The sequence below is a fragment of the Hemibagrus wyckioides genome, linkage group LG19 (genome assembly GCF_019097595.1).
Source record: "Hemibagrus wyckioides isolate EC202008001 linkage group LG19, SWU_Hwy_1.0, whole genome shotgun sequence".
Lineage (NCBI taxonomy): Eukaryota > Metazoa > Chordata > Actinopteri > Siluriformes > Bagridae > Hemibagrus > Hemibagrus wyckioides.
Window position 1 is genome coordinate 16,903 of NC_080728.1, and position 18,098 is coordinate 35,000.

At 34.8% G+C, this 18,098-nt stretch overlaps 1 protein-coding gene across 1 annotated transcript in view; it reads left to right on the forward strand.

The window, feature by feature from the left end:
* The first annotated feature begins 12,764 nt into the window (after window positions 1–12,764).
* Window positions 12,765–18,098, forward strand: part of LOC131370443 (repetitive organellar protein-like) — a 6,575-nt gene continuing 1,241 nt past the window's right edge. Inside the window, exons 1-9 of the mRNA XM_058417783.1 lie at window positions 12,765–12,845; window positions 13,121–13,297; window positions 13,454–13,709; window positions 14,501–14,580; window positions 15,425–15,574; window positions 16,931–17,101; window positions 17,285–17,377; window positions 17,472–17,636; window positions 17,849–17,923. Of these exons, the coding sequence (XP_058273766.1) occupies window positions 12,765–12,845; window positions 13,121–13,297; window positions 13,454–13,709; window positions 14,501–14,580; window positions 15,425–15,574; window positions 16,931–17,101; window positions 17,285–17,377; window positions 17,472–17,636; window positions 17,849–17,923 (1,248 nt within the window). The remainder of the gene's footprint in view (window positions 12,846–13,120; window positions 13,298–13,453; window positions 13,710–14,500; window positions 14,581–15,424; window positions 15,575–16,930; window positions 17,102–17,284; window positions 17,378–17,471; window positions 17,637–17,848; window positions 17,924–18,098) is intronic.

The window sequence follows — 18,098 nt, forward strand, 5'->3', positions numbered from 1 at the left end:
CTATGATGTATAATACCAGTACACTATGATGATTAATAACAGTACACTATGATGTATAATAACAGTACACTATGATGATTAATACCAGTACACTATGATGTATAATAACAGTACACTATGATGATTAATAACAGTACACTATGATGTATAATAACAGTACACTATGATGTATAATACCAGTACACTATGATGATTAATAACAGTACACTATGATGTATAATAACAGTACACTATGATGCTTAATAACAGTACACTATGATGATTAATAACAGTACACTATGATGATTAATAACAGTACACTATGATGTATAATACCAGTACACTATGATGTATAATACCAGTACACTATGATGATTAATAACAGTACACTATGATGCTTAATAACAGTACACTATGATGCTTAATAACAGTACACTATGATGATTAATAACAGTACACTATGATGAATAATACCAGTACACTATGATGAATAATACCAGTACACTATGATTAATACCAGTACACTATGATGTATAATACCAGTACACTATGATGTATAATACCAGTACACTATGATGTATAATACCAGTACACTATGATGTATAATACCAGTACACTATGATGTATAATACCAGTACACTATGATGTATAATACCAGTACACTATGATGATTAATACCAGTACACTATGATGTATAATACCAGTACACTATGATGTATAATACCAGTACACTATGATTAATAACAGTACACTATGATGATTAATAACAGTACACTATGATGATTAATACCAGTACACTATGATGATTAATAACAGTACACTATGATGATTAATAACAGTACACTATGATGTATAATACCAGTACACTATGATGATTAATACCAGTACACTGATGTATAATACCAGTACACTATGATGATTAATAACAGTACACTATGATGATTAATACCAGTACACTATGATGTATAATACCAGTACACTATGATGTATAATACCAGTACACTATGATGTATAATACCAGTACACTATGATGATTAATAACAGTACACTATGATGTATAATAACAGTACACTATGATGATTAATAACAGTACACTATGATGTATAATACCAGTACACTATGATGATTAATAACAGTACACTATGATGTATAATAACAGTACACTATGATGATTAATAACAGTACACTATGATGTATAATAACAGTACACTATGATGAATAATAACAGTACACTATGATGTATAATAACAGTACACTATGACGATTAATAACAGTACACTATGACGATTAATAACAGTACACTATGACGTATAATAACAGTACACTATGACGTGTAATAACAGTACACTATGACGTATAATAACAGTACACTATGACGTATAATAACAGTACACTATGACGTATAATACCAGTACACTATGACGTATAATACCAGTACACTATGACGATTAATAACAGTACACTATGATGATTAATAACAGTACACTATGATGATTAATAACAGTACACTATGATGATTAATACCAGTACACTATGATTAATAACAGTACACTATGATTAATAACAGTACACTATGATGATTAATACCAGTACACTGATGTATAATACCAGTACACTATGATGATTAATAACAGTACACTATGATGATTAATAACAGTACACTATGATGATTAATACCAGTACACTATGATGTATAATACCAGTACACTATGATGATTAATAACAGTACACTATGATGATTAATAACAGTACACTATGATGTATAATAACAGTACACTATGATGATTAATAACAGTACACTATGATGTATAATACCAGTACACTATGATGTATAATACCAGTACACTATGATGATTAATAACAGTACACTATGATGTATAATACCAGTACACTATGATGTATAATAACAGTACACTATGATGATTAATAACAGTACACTATGATGATTAATAACAGTACACTATGATGTATAATAACAGTACACTATGATGTATAATACCAGTACACTATGATGTATAATAACAGTACACTATGATGATTAATAACAGTACACTATGATGTATAATAACAGTACACTATGATGATTAATAACAGTACACTATGATGATTAATAACAGTACACTATGATGTATAATAACAGTACACTATGATGTATAATAACAGTACACTATGATGTATAATAACAGTACACTATGATGATTAATAACAGTACACTATGATGTATAATAACAGTACACTATGATGATTAATAACAGTACACTATGATGATTAATAACAGTACACTATGATGATTAATACCAGTACACTATGATGATTAATACCAGTACACTATGATGATTAATAACAGTACACTATGATGTATAATACCAGTACACTATGATGTATAATACCAGTACACTATGATGATTAATAACAGTACACTATGATGATTAATAACAGTACACTATGATGATTAATACCAGTACACTATGATGTATAATAACAGTACACTATGATGATTAATAACAGTACACTATGATGATTAATAACAGTACACTATGATGTATAATAACAGTACACTATGATGATTAATAACAGTACACTATGATTAATAACAGTACACTATGATGTATAATACCAGTACACTATGATGATTAATAACAGTACACTATGATGATTAATAACAGTACACTATGATGATTAATAACAGTACACTATGATGATTAATAACAGTACACTATGATTAATAACAGTACACTATGATGATTAATAACAGTACACTATGATGATTAATACCAGTACACTATGATGTATAATACCAGTACACTATGATGATTAATAACAGTACACTATGATGATTAATAACAGTACACTATGATGATTAATACCAGTACACTATGATGTATAATACCAGTACACTATGATGATTAATAACAGTACACTATGATGATTAATAACAGTACACTATGATGATTAATAACAGTACACTATGATTAATAACAGTACACTATGATGTATAATACCAGTACACTATGATGTATAATACCAGTACACTATGATGTATAATACCAGTACACTATGATGTATAATACCAGTACACTATGATGATTAATAACAGTACACTATGATGATTAATAACAGTACACTATGATGATTAATAACAGTACACTATGATGATTAATAACAGTACACTATGATGTATAATAACAGTACACTATGATGTATAATAACAGTACACTATGATGATTAATAACAGTACACTATGATGTATAATACCAGTACACTATGATGTATAATAACAGTACACTATGATGATTAATAACAGTACACTATGATGTATAATAACAGTACACTATGATGTATAATAACAGTACACTATGATGATTAATAACAGTACACTATGATGATTAATAACAGTACACTATGATGATTAATAACAGTACACTATGATGTATAATACCAGTACACTATGATGTATAATACCAGTACACTATGATGTATAATACCAGTACACTATGATGATTAATAACAGTACACTATGATGTATAATAACAGTACACTATGATGATTAATAACAGTACACTATGATGTATAATAACAGTACACTATGATGTATAATAACAGTACACTATGATGTATAATAACAGTACACTATGATGATTAATAACAGTACACTATGATGTATAATAACAGTACACTATGATGATTAATAACAGTACACTATGATGATTAATAACAGTACACTATGATGTATAATAACAGTACACTATGATGATTAATAACAGTACACTATGATGATTAATAACAGTACACTATGATGATTAATAACAGTACACTATGATGTATAATAACAGTACACTATGATGATTAATAACAGTACACTATGATGATTAATACCAGTACACTATGATGTATAATACCAGTACACTATGATGATTAATAACAGTACACTATGATGATTAATAACAGTACACTATGATGTATAATAACAGTACACTATGATGATTAATAACAGTACACTATGATGATTAATAACAGTACACTATGATGTATAATAACAGTACACTATGATGATTAATAACAGTACACTATGATGATTAATAACAGTACACTATGATGATTAATACCAGTACACTATGATGTATAATACCAGTACACTATGATGATTAATAACAGTACACTATGATGATTAATACCAGTACACTATGATGTATAATACCAGTACACTATGATGATTAATAACAGTACACTATGATGATTAATAACAGTACACTATGATGATTAATAACAGTACACTATGATGTATAATAACAGTACACTATGATGATTAATAACAGTACACTATGATGTATAATAACAGTACACTATGATGTATAATAACAGTACACTATGATGATTAATAACAGTACACTATGATGTATAATAACAGTACACTATGATGATTAATAACAGTACACTATGATGTATAATAACAGTACACTATGATTAATAACAGTACACTATGATGTATAATAACAGTACACTATGATGTATAATAACAGTACACTATGATTAATAACAGTACACTATGATGTATAATAACAGTACACTATGATGATTAATAACAGTACACTATGATGATTAATAACAGTACACTATGATGATTAATAACAGTACACTATGATGTATAATAACAGTACACTATGATTAATAACAGTACACTATGATGTATAATAACAGTACACTATGATGTATAATAACAGTACACTATGATTAATAACAGTACACTATGATGTATAATACCAGTACACTATGATGATTAATAACAGTACACTATGATGATTAATAACAGTACACTATGATGATTAATAACAGTACACTATGATGTATAATAACAGTACACTATGATGATTAATAACAGTACACTATGATGTATAATAACAGTACACTATGATGTATAATAACAGTACACTATGATGATTAATAACAGTACACTATGATGTATAATACCAGTACACTATGATGATTAATAACAGTACACTATGATGATTAATAACAGTACACTATGATGTATAATACCAGTACACTATGATGATTAATACCAGTACACTATGATGATTAATACCAGTACACTATGATGATTAATAACAGTACACTATGATGTATAATAACAGTACACTATGATGTATAATACCAGTACACTATGATGTATAATACCAGTACACTATGATGTATAATACCAGTACACTATGATGATTAATAACAGTACACTATGATGTATAATAACAGTACACTATGATGTATAATAACAGTACACTATGATGTATAATAACAGTACACTATGATGTATAATAACAGTACACTATGATGTATAATAACAGTACACTATGATGATTAATAACAGTACACTATGATGTATAATAACAGTACACTATGATGATTAATAACAGTACACTATGATGATTAATACCAGTACACTATGATTAATAACAGTACACTATGATTAATAACAGTACACTATGATGATTAATACCAGTACACTATGATGATTAATACCAGTACACTATGATGTATAATACCAGTACACTATGATGATTAATAACAGTACACTATGATGATTAATAACAGTACACTATGATGATTAATACCAGTACACTATGATGTATAATACCAGTACACTATGATGATTAATAACAGTACACTATGATGATTAATAACAGTACACTATGATGATTAATAACAGTACACTATGATGTATAATACCAGTACACTATGATGTATAATACCAGTACACTATGATGTATAATAACAGTACACTATGATGTATAATAACAGTACACTATGATGATTAATAACAGTACACTATGATGTATAATAACAGTACACTATGATGTATAATAACAGTACACTATGATTAATAACAGTACACTATGATGTATAATAACAGTACACTATGATGTATAATAACAGTACACTATGATGATTAATAACAGTACACTATGATGTATAATAACAGTACACTATGATGATTAATAACAGTACACTATGATGTATAATAACAGTACACTATGATGTATAATAACAGTACACTATGATGTATAATAACAGTACACTATGATTAATAACAGTACACTATGATGTATAATAACAGTACACTATGATGTATAATAACAGTACACTATGATTAATAACAGTACACTATGATGTATAATACCAGTACACTATGATGATTAATAACAGTACACTATGATGATTAATACCAGTACACTATGATGTATAATACCAGTACACTATGATGTATAATACCAGTACACTATGATGTATAATAACAGTACACTATGATGTATAATACCAGTACACTATGATGTATAATACCAGTACACTATGATGTATAATACCAGTACACTATGATGTATAATAACAGTACACTATGATGTATAATACCAGTACACTATGATGATTAATACCAGTACACTATGATGATTAATACCAGTACACTATGATGTATAATACCAGTACACTATGATGTATAATAACAGTACACTATGATGTATAATACCAGTACACTATGATGTATAATACCAGTACACTATGATGTATAATACCAGTACACTATGATGATTAATAACAGTACACTATGATGATTAATAACAGTACACTATGATGATTAATAACAGTACACTATGATGTATAATAACAGTACACTATGATGTATAATACCAGTACACTATGATGATTAATAACAGTACACTATGATGATTAATAACAGTACACTATGATGATTAATAACAGTACACTATGATGTATAATAACAGTACACTATGATGATTAATAACAGTACACTATGATGTATAATACCAGTACACTATGATGATTAATACCAGTACACTATGATGATTAATAACAGTACACTATGATGATTAATAACAGTACACTATGATGATTAATAACAGTACACTATGATGATTAATAACAGTACACTATGATGATTAATAACAGTACACTATGATGTATAATAACAGTACACTATGATGTATAATAACAGTACACTATGATGTATAATAACAGTACACTATGATGATTAATACCAGTACACTATGATGTATAATACCAGTACACTATGATGTATAATAACAGTACACTATGATGATTAATAACAGTACACTATGATGTATAATACCAGTACACTATGATGATTAATAACAGTACACTATGATGTATAATAACAGTACACTATGATGATTAATAACAGTACACTATGATGTATAATAACAGTACACTATGATGATTAATACCAGTACACTATGATGATTAATAACAGTACACTATGATGATTAATAACAGTACACTATGATGATTAATAACAGTACACTATGATGTATAATAACAGTACACTATGATGTATAATAACAGTACACTATGATGATTAATAACAGTACACTATGATGATTAATAACAGTACACTATGATGTATAATAACAGTACACTATGATGATTAATAACAGTACACTGTGATGATTAATAACAGTACACTATGATGTATAATAACAGTACACTATGATGATTAATACCAGTACACTATGATGTATAATACCAGTACACTATGATGATTAATACCAGTACACTATGATGTATAATAACAGTACACTATGATGTATAATACCAGTACACTATGATGTATAATAACAGTACACTATGATGTATAATACCAGTACACTATGATGTATAATAACAGTACACTATGATGTATAATAACAGTACACTATGATGTATAATAACAGTACACTGTGATGATTAATAACAGTACACTGTGATGATTAATAACAGTACACTGTGATGATTAATAACAGTACACTGTGATGTATAATAACAGTACACTGTGATGTATAATAACAGTACACTGTGATGTATAATAACAGTACACTATGATGATTAATAACAGTACACTATGATGTATAATACCAGTACACTATGATGATTAATAACAGTACTAAAGATTAATAATGTAATAAAGACTAATCAAAACACACAATTATAAAAGTCCAGAAGTTATTAAAATAAACAGGTAAATACGCGATATAATAAAACACACTGCAGGCAAACACACGTAACTTGAATGATATGACACAGGGCGCGCACGCTTGATTGGCCAATTCATCCCTTTCCGTGGGCGGGCCCATCGCCATGAACAAACACGATTGGCGGAGAACGACAGAAATGCGAGAGACTCCATTGGCTCGCTATGGGCGGCCATCATCGTCTGTCTATCTTTTCAGCGCAGGGCTTGGGGAAGAAAGCTGTAGTAAGAAATCAGATACAACTCAAAACAGAAGAACGAGCAGGTCATCGAAAACGGAAAAGATCACAGTTTCAAAGCTTTTTTTGTTCTGTGACAACTCAGCTAATGAAAGGTATTGCTTAAATTCTTTTTTAAATACAGCAAATAGAGGTCTGGAGTTAGAGGATTTAGATTTGTGAATGTGAAGTTTTGCCAATAACAGAATTTGGCTCATTATGAAGATTTGATGTTTTTCAGCAGGACTGTAATCAGTAAATCCCAACACAACGTCCTTCCAAAATAAAACACTGTCTTTATACATTTAAGATCTAAAAAAATCAAGTAAATCTTGCCAAAACATTGTTATAAAAGAACAATTCCAAAATAGATGAACAACAGTTTCGTCAAATTCATCACACTGGAGGATTTCACTTTTACACTTTTTTAAGTAATGGTTTGCTGGATAATGTTCATGAATTATTTTGTAGGAAAATTCTTTCACTTTATTGGGCAGAAAAAAGGTATGTGGAAGCATCCATACTTTCTTCCAGGAGATATATGCTACTGTGTTACTCCAGTAAGTAGTAATGTATGGTAAGGGACAGTATCCTTCTAGAATAATGAGTGAATAGATTTATTGTTGTTTTTGCCGGAAGAACTGAAGCACAGCTTACCAATGAAGTTATCAGTCAGGCTAAGGGATGCCGGTAGTGATGAATGAGTACCCTTCAATAAGGTGAGAGCACCTGATGAAATAGCACCCATAACTATAGAAAATTCTTTTGGCGAGACAGGAAATGGAAAATGATCAAGAAATTCTTTGTAGGAAAATAAGAGGCCTTGAGAATTAAGTAACTGACTGACCAATAGAATGTTCTTGTCAAACCAATTTTGAAAAAATATGGATTTATTCTTATAAAGAACATTACAATTGTTCCAAATAAAATATTTATGGGGTGAGAAGTTGTGCTTGAATATCAGGGACCAAGCCAAAAGAACCTGCCTGTGAAAAGCTCAGAGAGAAGCTGGTCATTTATCCATTTTATAGTTGCAGGTCAAAAGGATTTGGAGACCACCAACTTGGGAAAAGATGTAGTTGGGACTGAAGTTCCGCAAAGACCCTGGGTTCTTCCTAGACTGTTTTAGCCAGATAATCTTAAAGGTGTAACTTAGAGTACTAAAGTCTAAGAAGTTGACACCACCTTTTTCAAGAGTGTTCATTACAACAGACTTTTTAATATAATGAACTGATCGCTTCCATAAAAAATGAAAAAGAAGCTGATCAATAACTTTACCTAGTTTGGGGTCTAGAGGGACAGACTGAGTTGCATAAGTGTTGAAAGAACTTCTGCCTTAGAGAGAAGATCTCTACCTCTTAAAGAAAGTTCTCTTTGTAACCACCGGTTAAAGCTTTTCTGAGTCTTATCAATAAGTGCTTGGTAATTAAGAGTACATCTTTCATTTTGGTCTTTCACAACTAGAACCCCTAAATAAGTGACATTATCTTTCACTGGGATATTATGAAGAAAAGAATCAGCACAGTCTTTAATAGCAAAGAGTTCACATTTCTGTAAATGTAATCGTAAGCCAGAGGCTTCTGAAAATAAACTGACAGCCCTAATTGCCGGGGGAATCTGGGTAGCATCTTTAAGAAAAAGGGTTGTGTCATCTGCAAGTTGTCTGATAATCACCTCTCTTCCAGCAATGGATATACCTTTTAAACTACTCGCTTTTATCTCATCACAAAGAAGCTGAGCTGCAAGCAGAAAAAGATAAGGCGAGATCGGACATCCCTGTCTAATGCCTCTTGAAATGTCAAAACATGGAGTTGAACCATGTTTTATAATCACTGAACTGATCTCCAGGTCGTGCGTTGGCGCTGTGTCACTCATTTTCCAAACATTTTGAAAGGGAGGAAGAAACCTTGGACAGGTTTTTATTGAAACGCCCTGCAAGGGAAAGCGAGGAAGGTGTGGAGAAAAAGGCAAAAGTCAGAGAAGAAGATGATTAAGTGAAGAAAAATGTATTAAAAAAGGAGCAATTAAGTTTAGTGATAAAGTGTAGCATAGTGTGTAAGTTAAATTTAGCAATTAATTGTAGCATTAAGTGTGTAGCGAGTAAGTTAGGTTAAGCGATAGAACACGAAATGAAAAACTCCGCCCCCCTCCTCCGCCAATCTCCTCCCCCTCCGCCAGCATCTTTGTCTGATCTTCAACATAAGTACACTTAATAAAACCAGTTTATTTCTTTACATTCTCTTTTATTATGTATTATTATTTTTTATACATTATTTGTTATTTATAAAGTACATTTTTCTTATTTAAAAACACATAACAAAAAAAATTGGTGTAGTTTTTGGGGGGCTGGAACGGATTCATAGCATTTCAATTCATTTTAATGGAGAAATTTAATTTGACATACGAGCAAATTGAGTTACAAGCTTGGACACAGAACCAATTAAACTCGTAAGTCGAGGTATTACTGTACTAATCTTATATTGTTTGAAATGTGTCTATTAGTTTAAAAGCCAGATTGTGATTTTTCTATTATAGAACTGAGAACATTCTTAATTCTTCTGGAGAATATTAGGGCCAAGATTTTATAGTCATTGTTTAACAAGGTAATTGGGCACCAATTTTTAATAAGTGAATTTTTATTCCATTTAGGGATGAGGGATTTTATTCCCTGAGATAATCTGGGAGGAAGTTTGAGGTTTTGGATACTCTCAGAGAAAACTTTTAAAAGAAAGAATTTATGTGAATTGTTTATAAAATTCTGCAGAGATGCCATCATTACCAGGTGATTTAATACACTTCAGAGATTTTAAAGCATCAACAACCTCTTCCAGGAGTATGTCCTCATCACAGCGTTCTTTATCTACATCACTGATGCACTTACTTTATTCCAGAGAGTTTAAAAATTGAGTAGAAAAATCAGCACAATAACTAGATTTATAAAGATTAGAATAAAAATGATGAACGAATTGAGAAATAACGAGGGGATCATCAGCGACAAGACCGTTAATATCAAGATGATGAACTGTGTTACATTTACCTCTGTGTCTTTCAAGATTAAAAAAGGATGAGGAGTTTTGTTCCCCCTTTTTCATCCATTTAGCTCTTGACCTGACAAAGGCCCCTTCTGCTTTCCACTGATAAATTTCATCCAGTTTATGATGCAGGTCACTTAAACGCATTTTTTCTTCAGGTGACACACTATCGAGAGATATCATGGAAAGAGAGGTCACTTCAGATACAACTTGCTCCTCCAAAGCTTTGTTAAATTTAGATAAAGAGCTACCCTAGGCCCTTAGTTATTTGCCAATTTTAAATTTTAATAGTTCCCAACACCTGCCAAAAGTGCCCTCCTTCTGTACCAGATCCCAGTGAAAGAAAATGATATTTTCAAGTTCTGGTTTAACATGTCCTATATGAGAGTTATTCATTTTCCAAAAGGAACCATATCGAGCAGTTACAGAATCAACAGGTCTCTTAGGGGAGCAACAAGTATTTCAACAGACACATTCTCTTTTGAGAAGCTCCCAGAGATTAACCAGAAATCTATTCAAGACTGTTTGGTGCCACTTGCATGACTCCATGTGTAAGCAGTTTGATGAGTCTTTCAATAATATAAAATATCAATTATATTATATCAATATAATCAATTTATATTTATATATCAATTTATATAATATCAATAATAGAATATCAGATAGATTGTACTTCTGCATGAAATTCTTCAAGAGTTTGACTGCTTAGGAGGCCATCTATCACCTAGATCATTCAGAGTGATATTAATATTAAAGTCTCCCCCAATAAGTAAATAGGCATGTGGATTAGGGCTGAAACGATTCCTCGAGTAACTCGAGTAATGCAAATACAAAAAATCATCAAGGCAAATTAGTTCCCTCGAAGCTTGGTTTAGTCCATTTACTGTAACACACACAGGGAAGATCCAGGCCAAAGAAAACGGCAGAAAGTTTTCCAAGTTTGGGATGATTTCAGACTAAAACAGACAGAAAACTGTGTAGAGTGTGATTACTGTAAGACTGAACTGGTGCACCACAACACTACAGGTTCCATATTGCAGTTCAGTGTCTCTCAACCTCGGGGAAGTTAGTGTGATATTCGGACATTAGACAGACTTTCGGAAGCGGTATTTTAGGGACCGTCAACAAATATAAATCAGTGAAGACATATTTCGGGATAACAAGAGGTGTACCTCGTGGGGGTTTCCAATTAGATTATTTTGGTACTAGTTTTGGGTCACAGGGTCACATGACCTAGAAGGTATTAAAGGAATAGTGATTTTTTAATTAAAAAATGGAAAAAGGAACAAGTACCACATTTCAGTCGTACACAAATTTGTGGACGGTCCCTAAAATACCGCTTCTGTCTGTCTAATGTCTGAATATCAGACTAACTTGACCATGGTGTCAGCTTTGGAGAAATCTTCTTTAAAGAGAAGTCCGATAGCTTTGAGAAATGCGGAATGCGCTTCCACACTTCTTTCCTCAACATGCCCGAGATTAACTGTATAATAGCGGGTCATGGACGACAGTCAGACGGGATTTTCTGACCCAAACGATGTACAGTGTCTATCATTTCTGAAAGTCATCCAGATTCTTCAGGTAGAACGGACCGACAAATGGACATTTTCATCATTGTTTTCCAAAACACCGTACAGCCTCAAATTCCACCGTCTGGAATAGGACTCCATCTCTTCTCTAGCGCCACCACACGGCCATCTACTCCATACAACCTCTTTTCCATCTCTGTCATTTTAGCAAAAACACATCAACTTTCTTATTCAAATCCAGTGTTCAAATCTTATTCAGATCTTTCAGTGTTTCCACTCACCAGCTTTTCAATGTTATCTCTTCTGTCGTGTATCACTTGTGATAAGGCCCTGACCATGTCCGAATCTGGGGTAGACCTGAAAGAAGCAGGACTTTTCTTTAGCGACAGGAGACTCAACTGGAGACACCGACAAGCTCGAGGACTCCTTCTGATCCAGGGTTATATCCATGTGTCCACCTTCAGCAGACTGGCCGTGGGCGTGGTCACTGCTAAACCCCGCGGTGTTAGCAGGATTACCTTGACTGAAAGATGGATTTAAATTACGATTTCTTTTCCTTTCGGTCTTACTGAAATGATATAAATGTAAAGACAGCAAAATGTCAAGTATAGTATACTGCAAAACACGTTGGGCTAACTATATTAAAACTTTGTGATCTAGAGCTCAGTAAACGCGTCAGCTCAAGCAGCCATCTTGCTCCGCCCCCCGGAAACGTTCGGAAACGTCACCGAAGGAGATTCAGAATTTACTTTTTTTTTACTGAAGGCTGTTTATCCTAGTTTAGCGGTTTATCGAGTTAACCGTGCTACGATGCTGCATTTAATAAGTTTAGCTGGTACAGGAATTTATTATCTTATAAAGAAGCGAAGAGATGGAGAGAAAACAGCGGAGCAGACGGACACACCGGCCACCGAGGGTAGGACATCTCTCTCTCTCTCTCTCTCTCTGTCTCTGTCTCTCTCTCTCACAGACAGACACACCGGCCACCGAGGGTAGGACATCTCTCTCTCTCTCTCTCTCTCTCTCTCTGTCTCTGTCTCTCTCTCTCACAGACAGACACACCGGCCACCGAGGGTAGGACATCTCTCTCTCTCTCTCTCTCTCTCTCTCTCTCTCTCTCTCTCTCTCACAGACAGACACACCGGCCACCGAGGGTAGGACATCTCTCTCTCTCTCTCTCTCTCTCTCTCTCTCTCTGTCTCTGTCTCTCTCTCTCACAGACAGACACACCGGCCACCGAGGGTAGGACATATCTCTCTCTCTCTCTCTCTCTCTCTCTCACAGACGGACACACCGGCCACCGAGGGTAGGACATATCTCTCTCTCTCTCTCTCTCTCTCTCTCTCTCTCTCACAGACGGACACACCGGCCACCGAGGGTAGGACATCTCTCTCTCTCTCTCTCTCTCTGTCTCTGTCTCTCTCTCTCTCTCACAGACAGACACACCGGCCACCGAGGGTAGGACATCTCTCTCTCTCTCTCTCTCTCTCTCTCTCTCTCTCTCTCTCTCTCTCTCTCTGTCTCTGTCTCTCTCTCTCACAGACGGACACACCGGCCACCGAGGGTAGGACATATCTCTCTCTCTCTCTCTCTCTCTCTCTCTTTCTCTCTCTCTCTCATTCCTGGATGATCCGAGTGCATGTAAGACTCTAAGCAGTAATGAGTGTATATCATGGAGACCGTGATGTTCTGCTTGTTTGTATTTAGACCCAGTACAGACGGGCTCTCTGCTGGATCCAGGCTTGAAGTGTGATGATGAAACACAGACTGACAGCGCTGTTCCTCAGGTACTGACCAATCCACCATCACATCCATCTCCACTTCTACACCTCAGTAAAACACTCCGTTATGGTCACTTCAGGGACTCCAGCAGGCGATAGCTATTAGCTAGGTAGCTACATTAGCTTAGCTGTTAGCCTGGATTAGCGTTTATGTGCAGTATGTAACGAGACTCTTTATCACCAGAAACATCCAGTTTTTAATCAAATGTTTATCATTTATTTTTTAATATTTATATATTTATATTTATATATTTTTTATTTTATATATATTTATATATTTTTTTATTTTTTTTACAGTTATTGCCAGCTGTATAAACTAGCAGACTGTTAGAGAGAGAGAGAGAGAGAGAGAGAGACTAGGGTTTAATGTTAATGTTTAATGTTTTGCTGTTTGGTTTGACATGAAAGTTAAGAATATTCCGTTTTTTCTTCATTTCTACAATATATTATCAGTAATTCTACACAGTGTCATATTGAACATGGATCTAGCTCATATTCAGTAAGCTGGAGAAACAGAAATAATCATAGTGTAGAAATAATTGTACATGTGTTAATAATAATAAAAATGAGCTTCCCAACACAGTCCCGTTTTTCTGTTTAATAAAATACTCAATTATCTAACGGACAATTTTAGCATTAGCATACTGTATCCTGTTTTTAGAATATTTATAAATATTTCTTGGTTAAAAACAAATGTTTCCATAAATATTTAGAATTTGTCATTCTATCTTTTCAGAACATTTGATCATCTTTTCATCTGGTTTGTTCATTGTGTTCTGTTTCCCTGAGTTCTTTGTCAATCCTCAAAATGTCTGAAGGTGTGTGTAAAAGTAAATGATAAATATTACAGGGGTCTGTGAGCGAGGCTGAGGAGAAGAGTCAGAAGGGGGAGGTGTCCAGTTCTCTGCTGGACAGTGAGAGGTCCATCCTGGAGGAGCGAGTGAGGGAGCTGGAGGAACTGCTGTGTGAGGCAGAGCGAGAGCGTGAGAGAAAACACAAGGTGAGAGAGAAAAGACTCACAGTGACGGGACTTTTTAAAATAACATGAGGGAGAAATAAAACCTTTATATAGCGCTCCCATGTCCAGTCTTGGTGTGATGCGTGTGCACGATCCATCTGTGGAGTCAGATTCTGTACAACACCAGAAAGGGGCGGAGCCTCTGTGAGTTTGATTGGAATGAAATTTAAACTGGTTTATTGGGTTCATTTGAGTTTATCAAAGAGAGAGAGAGAGTAATAGCTGGATTTTGGGCTGATTTTTCCCCGTATCAGATGTGATAGTCTCCTCTTGTTCTCAGTGGAGGAACAGCCTCTCTGATGGCTTAGCACAGTTTGGCCCTTGCTGTTTTTAAGGCTGTCTTGTCCTCGAGTCTCAGGACTTCAGCAGCGGCCGCACCTTTGCAGTAATCTACGGCTTCTGGATGGAGCGTGTGGTGATGGTCTTGGGTAGATCACATCATCAATGCACTTGTCGATGTAGCCGGTCATTGATGCCGTGTACTCGTCCAAGGTGATAGAGTCGACGTTGGTTGCATCCTCCCTGAACATGTTCCAGTCAGTGCAGTGGAACCAGTCGTGAAGAGCAGAGATGGCTTCTGCTGGCCAGGTTTTCACCTGTTTCAGAACCGGTTTAGAGTGACTGACGAGCGGTCTGTATGCTGGAATTAGAATGACAGGGATGTGGTCTGAGTAGCCGAGGTGGGGGTGGGACTCCGCATGGTATGCTCCGGTGAATGTTTGTGTAAACGAGATCCAGCCCCTCTCGTTGAAATGTCCACATGCTGATGGAAATTTGGGGAGCAATGATTTGAGATTTGCATAGTTGAAATCTCTGGCGATAAACAGTCCATCAGGGTGAGCATTCTGAAGATCGCTAATAGCCCCATAGAGTTCACATAGAGCCTCCTTAGCATTAGCGTTGGGGGGAATGTACACTCCAACAACAAAAACAGTGGTGAATTCTTGAGGTAAATAAAACTCATGAACTCCACAAGCAATATACAGTAAATAGAAACAAGCTCATAGTTCTAGTACCGTTTGGTGTTGATGTAAACACACACACTGCCACCACGAGTCTTATCACACAGAGCTGCATTTCTGTTAGCACCAAACGAGGTGAGCACGAAGCTTCTCCAGCACATCGTCATGCCGGTTGGTTGTTGCATGATTTCTGTACTGTAATAGTGTCTGGCATGAACACCGCTGTCTCCGGTGTCTGTATACCCTGAAAAGTCGGGATAAAGACGTGAGAATAGCACTGTTTTGGATCTGGAGTGGCCGCTGTGTGCTACTGCTGCACCATTATCTTGGATCTCTGTAAACAGAGGGAAGAAGCTGAGAGTTGTTTACTTTCCAGGTCACTCCGGCTGAATGTGAGGAGAAACACAAGCAGGCGACAGAGTCTGCTGAACAGATGCAGAAGCAGGATGCTGACCTGAAGTCCCAGGTGGACACACTGAAGGACACAGTGCAGGAGTTGGGCCTCCTGCTCACTGAAAAACACACAGAGTGCGCTGACACAACAAGGGTAAGTGAGGAAATCCTTTCCTCATTAGCAGTTACTTCAGAAATAAGGTAACTTCACAGGCTTTATGTACAAGAACGAAAGAAAAAATTCACTTTAATTTAAGATGCTAGTTTCGACTGTTGAAGTTATATTTGTGAACATGAAGCAAGGTTTGAACTTCTTTTCACTGTGGCTGTGTTGTAGTTGTACGAGACAGAGCTAAACCTTCGCACGCGTGTGCAGTCCGAGTGCAAACAGAAGGAGGAGATGTTTAATCAGGAAACCAGATCTCTGAGGGTAAACTTTTCTCCTCAACCTTTACTGTGTTTGTTAGTGTCCAGTGTTTTTTGGTCCTGTTTTTTAGGGCGTTTTGGTTTTGTTGAATGTCCAGGTTGCTCTGAATGAAGCCGAGAGGAAATACGAGCAGGTGATGGAGTCCAATGCTCAGCTGGAGATCAAGAACTCCAGGCTGTGGTCTGATGTGAGGTTAATGCAAGATGCCATGCTGGATGAAGAGCGCTCTCTGACCCGGATACACTGTAATGACATGAAGACGGTAAGTGAGAAAAATCCTTGCATTAAAGAGTTTGTTTAGAAATATGTGAGGACTCGTGGTGATCATAATGCAGTGAGGACTTACACCACAGGCTATTAAACAAAATACAGAAATGTATTTGAAATAGGAAATGTAGGTTTTTCATTGATTGAGAACGGTCCATTGTAGACGTGAACCTAGAGCTCTCGAGGCTGAACCTCTTTTTGTTTTAGGAGTGTGAGTTAAAGAAACGTGAGTTGAACAGCTTGCAGTCCAAGCAGAATGAGATGGAGGAAACGTCACTGAAGGTGAGTTTTACTTATTATGAGTCCAGTTCATCATAATCCACTCTGAGGATTACTGCATACTGAGCACTTCCTCCATTTTTAACTTCATATCTGAGCTTCTGTTTTTTAAAGATGTTAGCTCACAAATTCAGCTAGATAATGTGGGACATGGGGGAAACAGAAACCCTGTTATTCA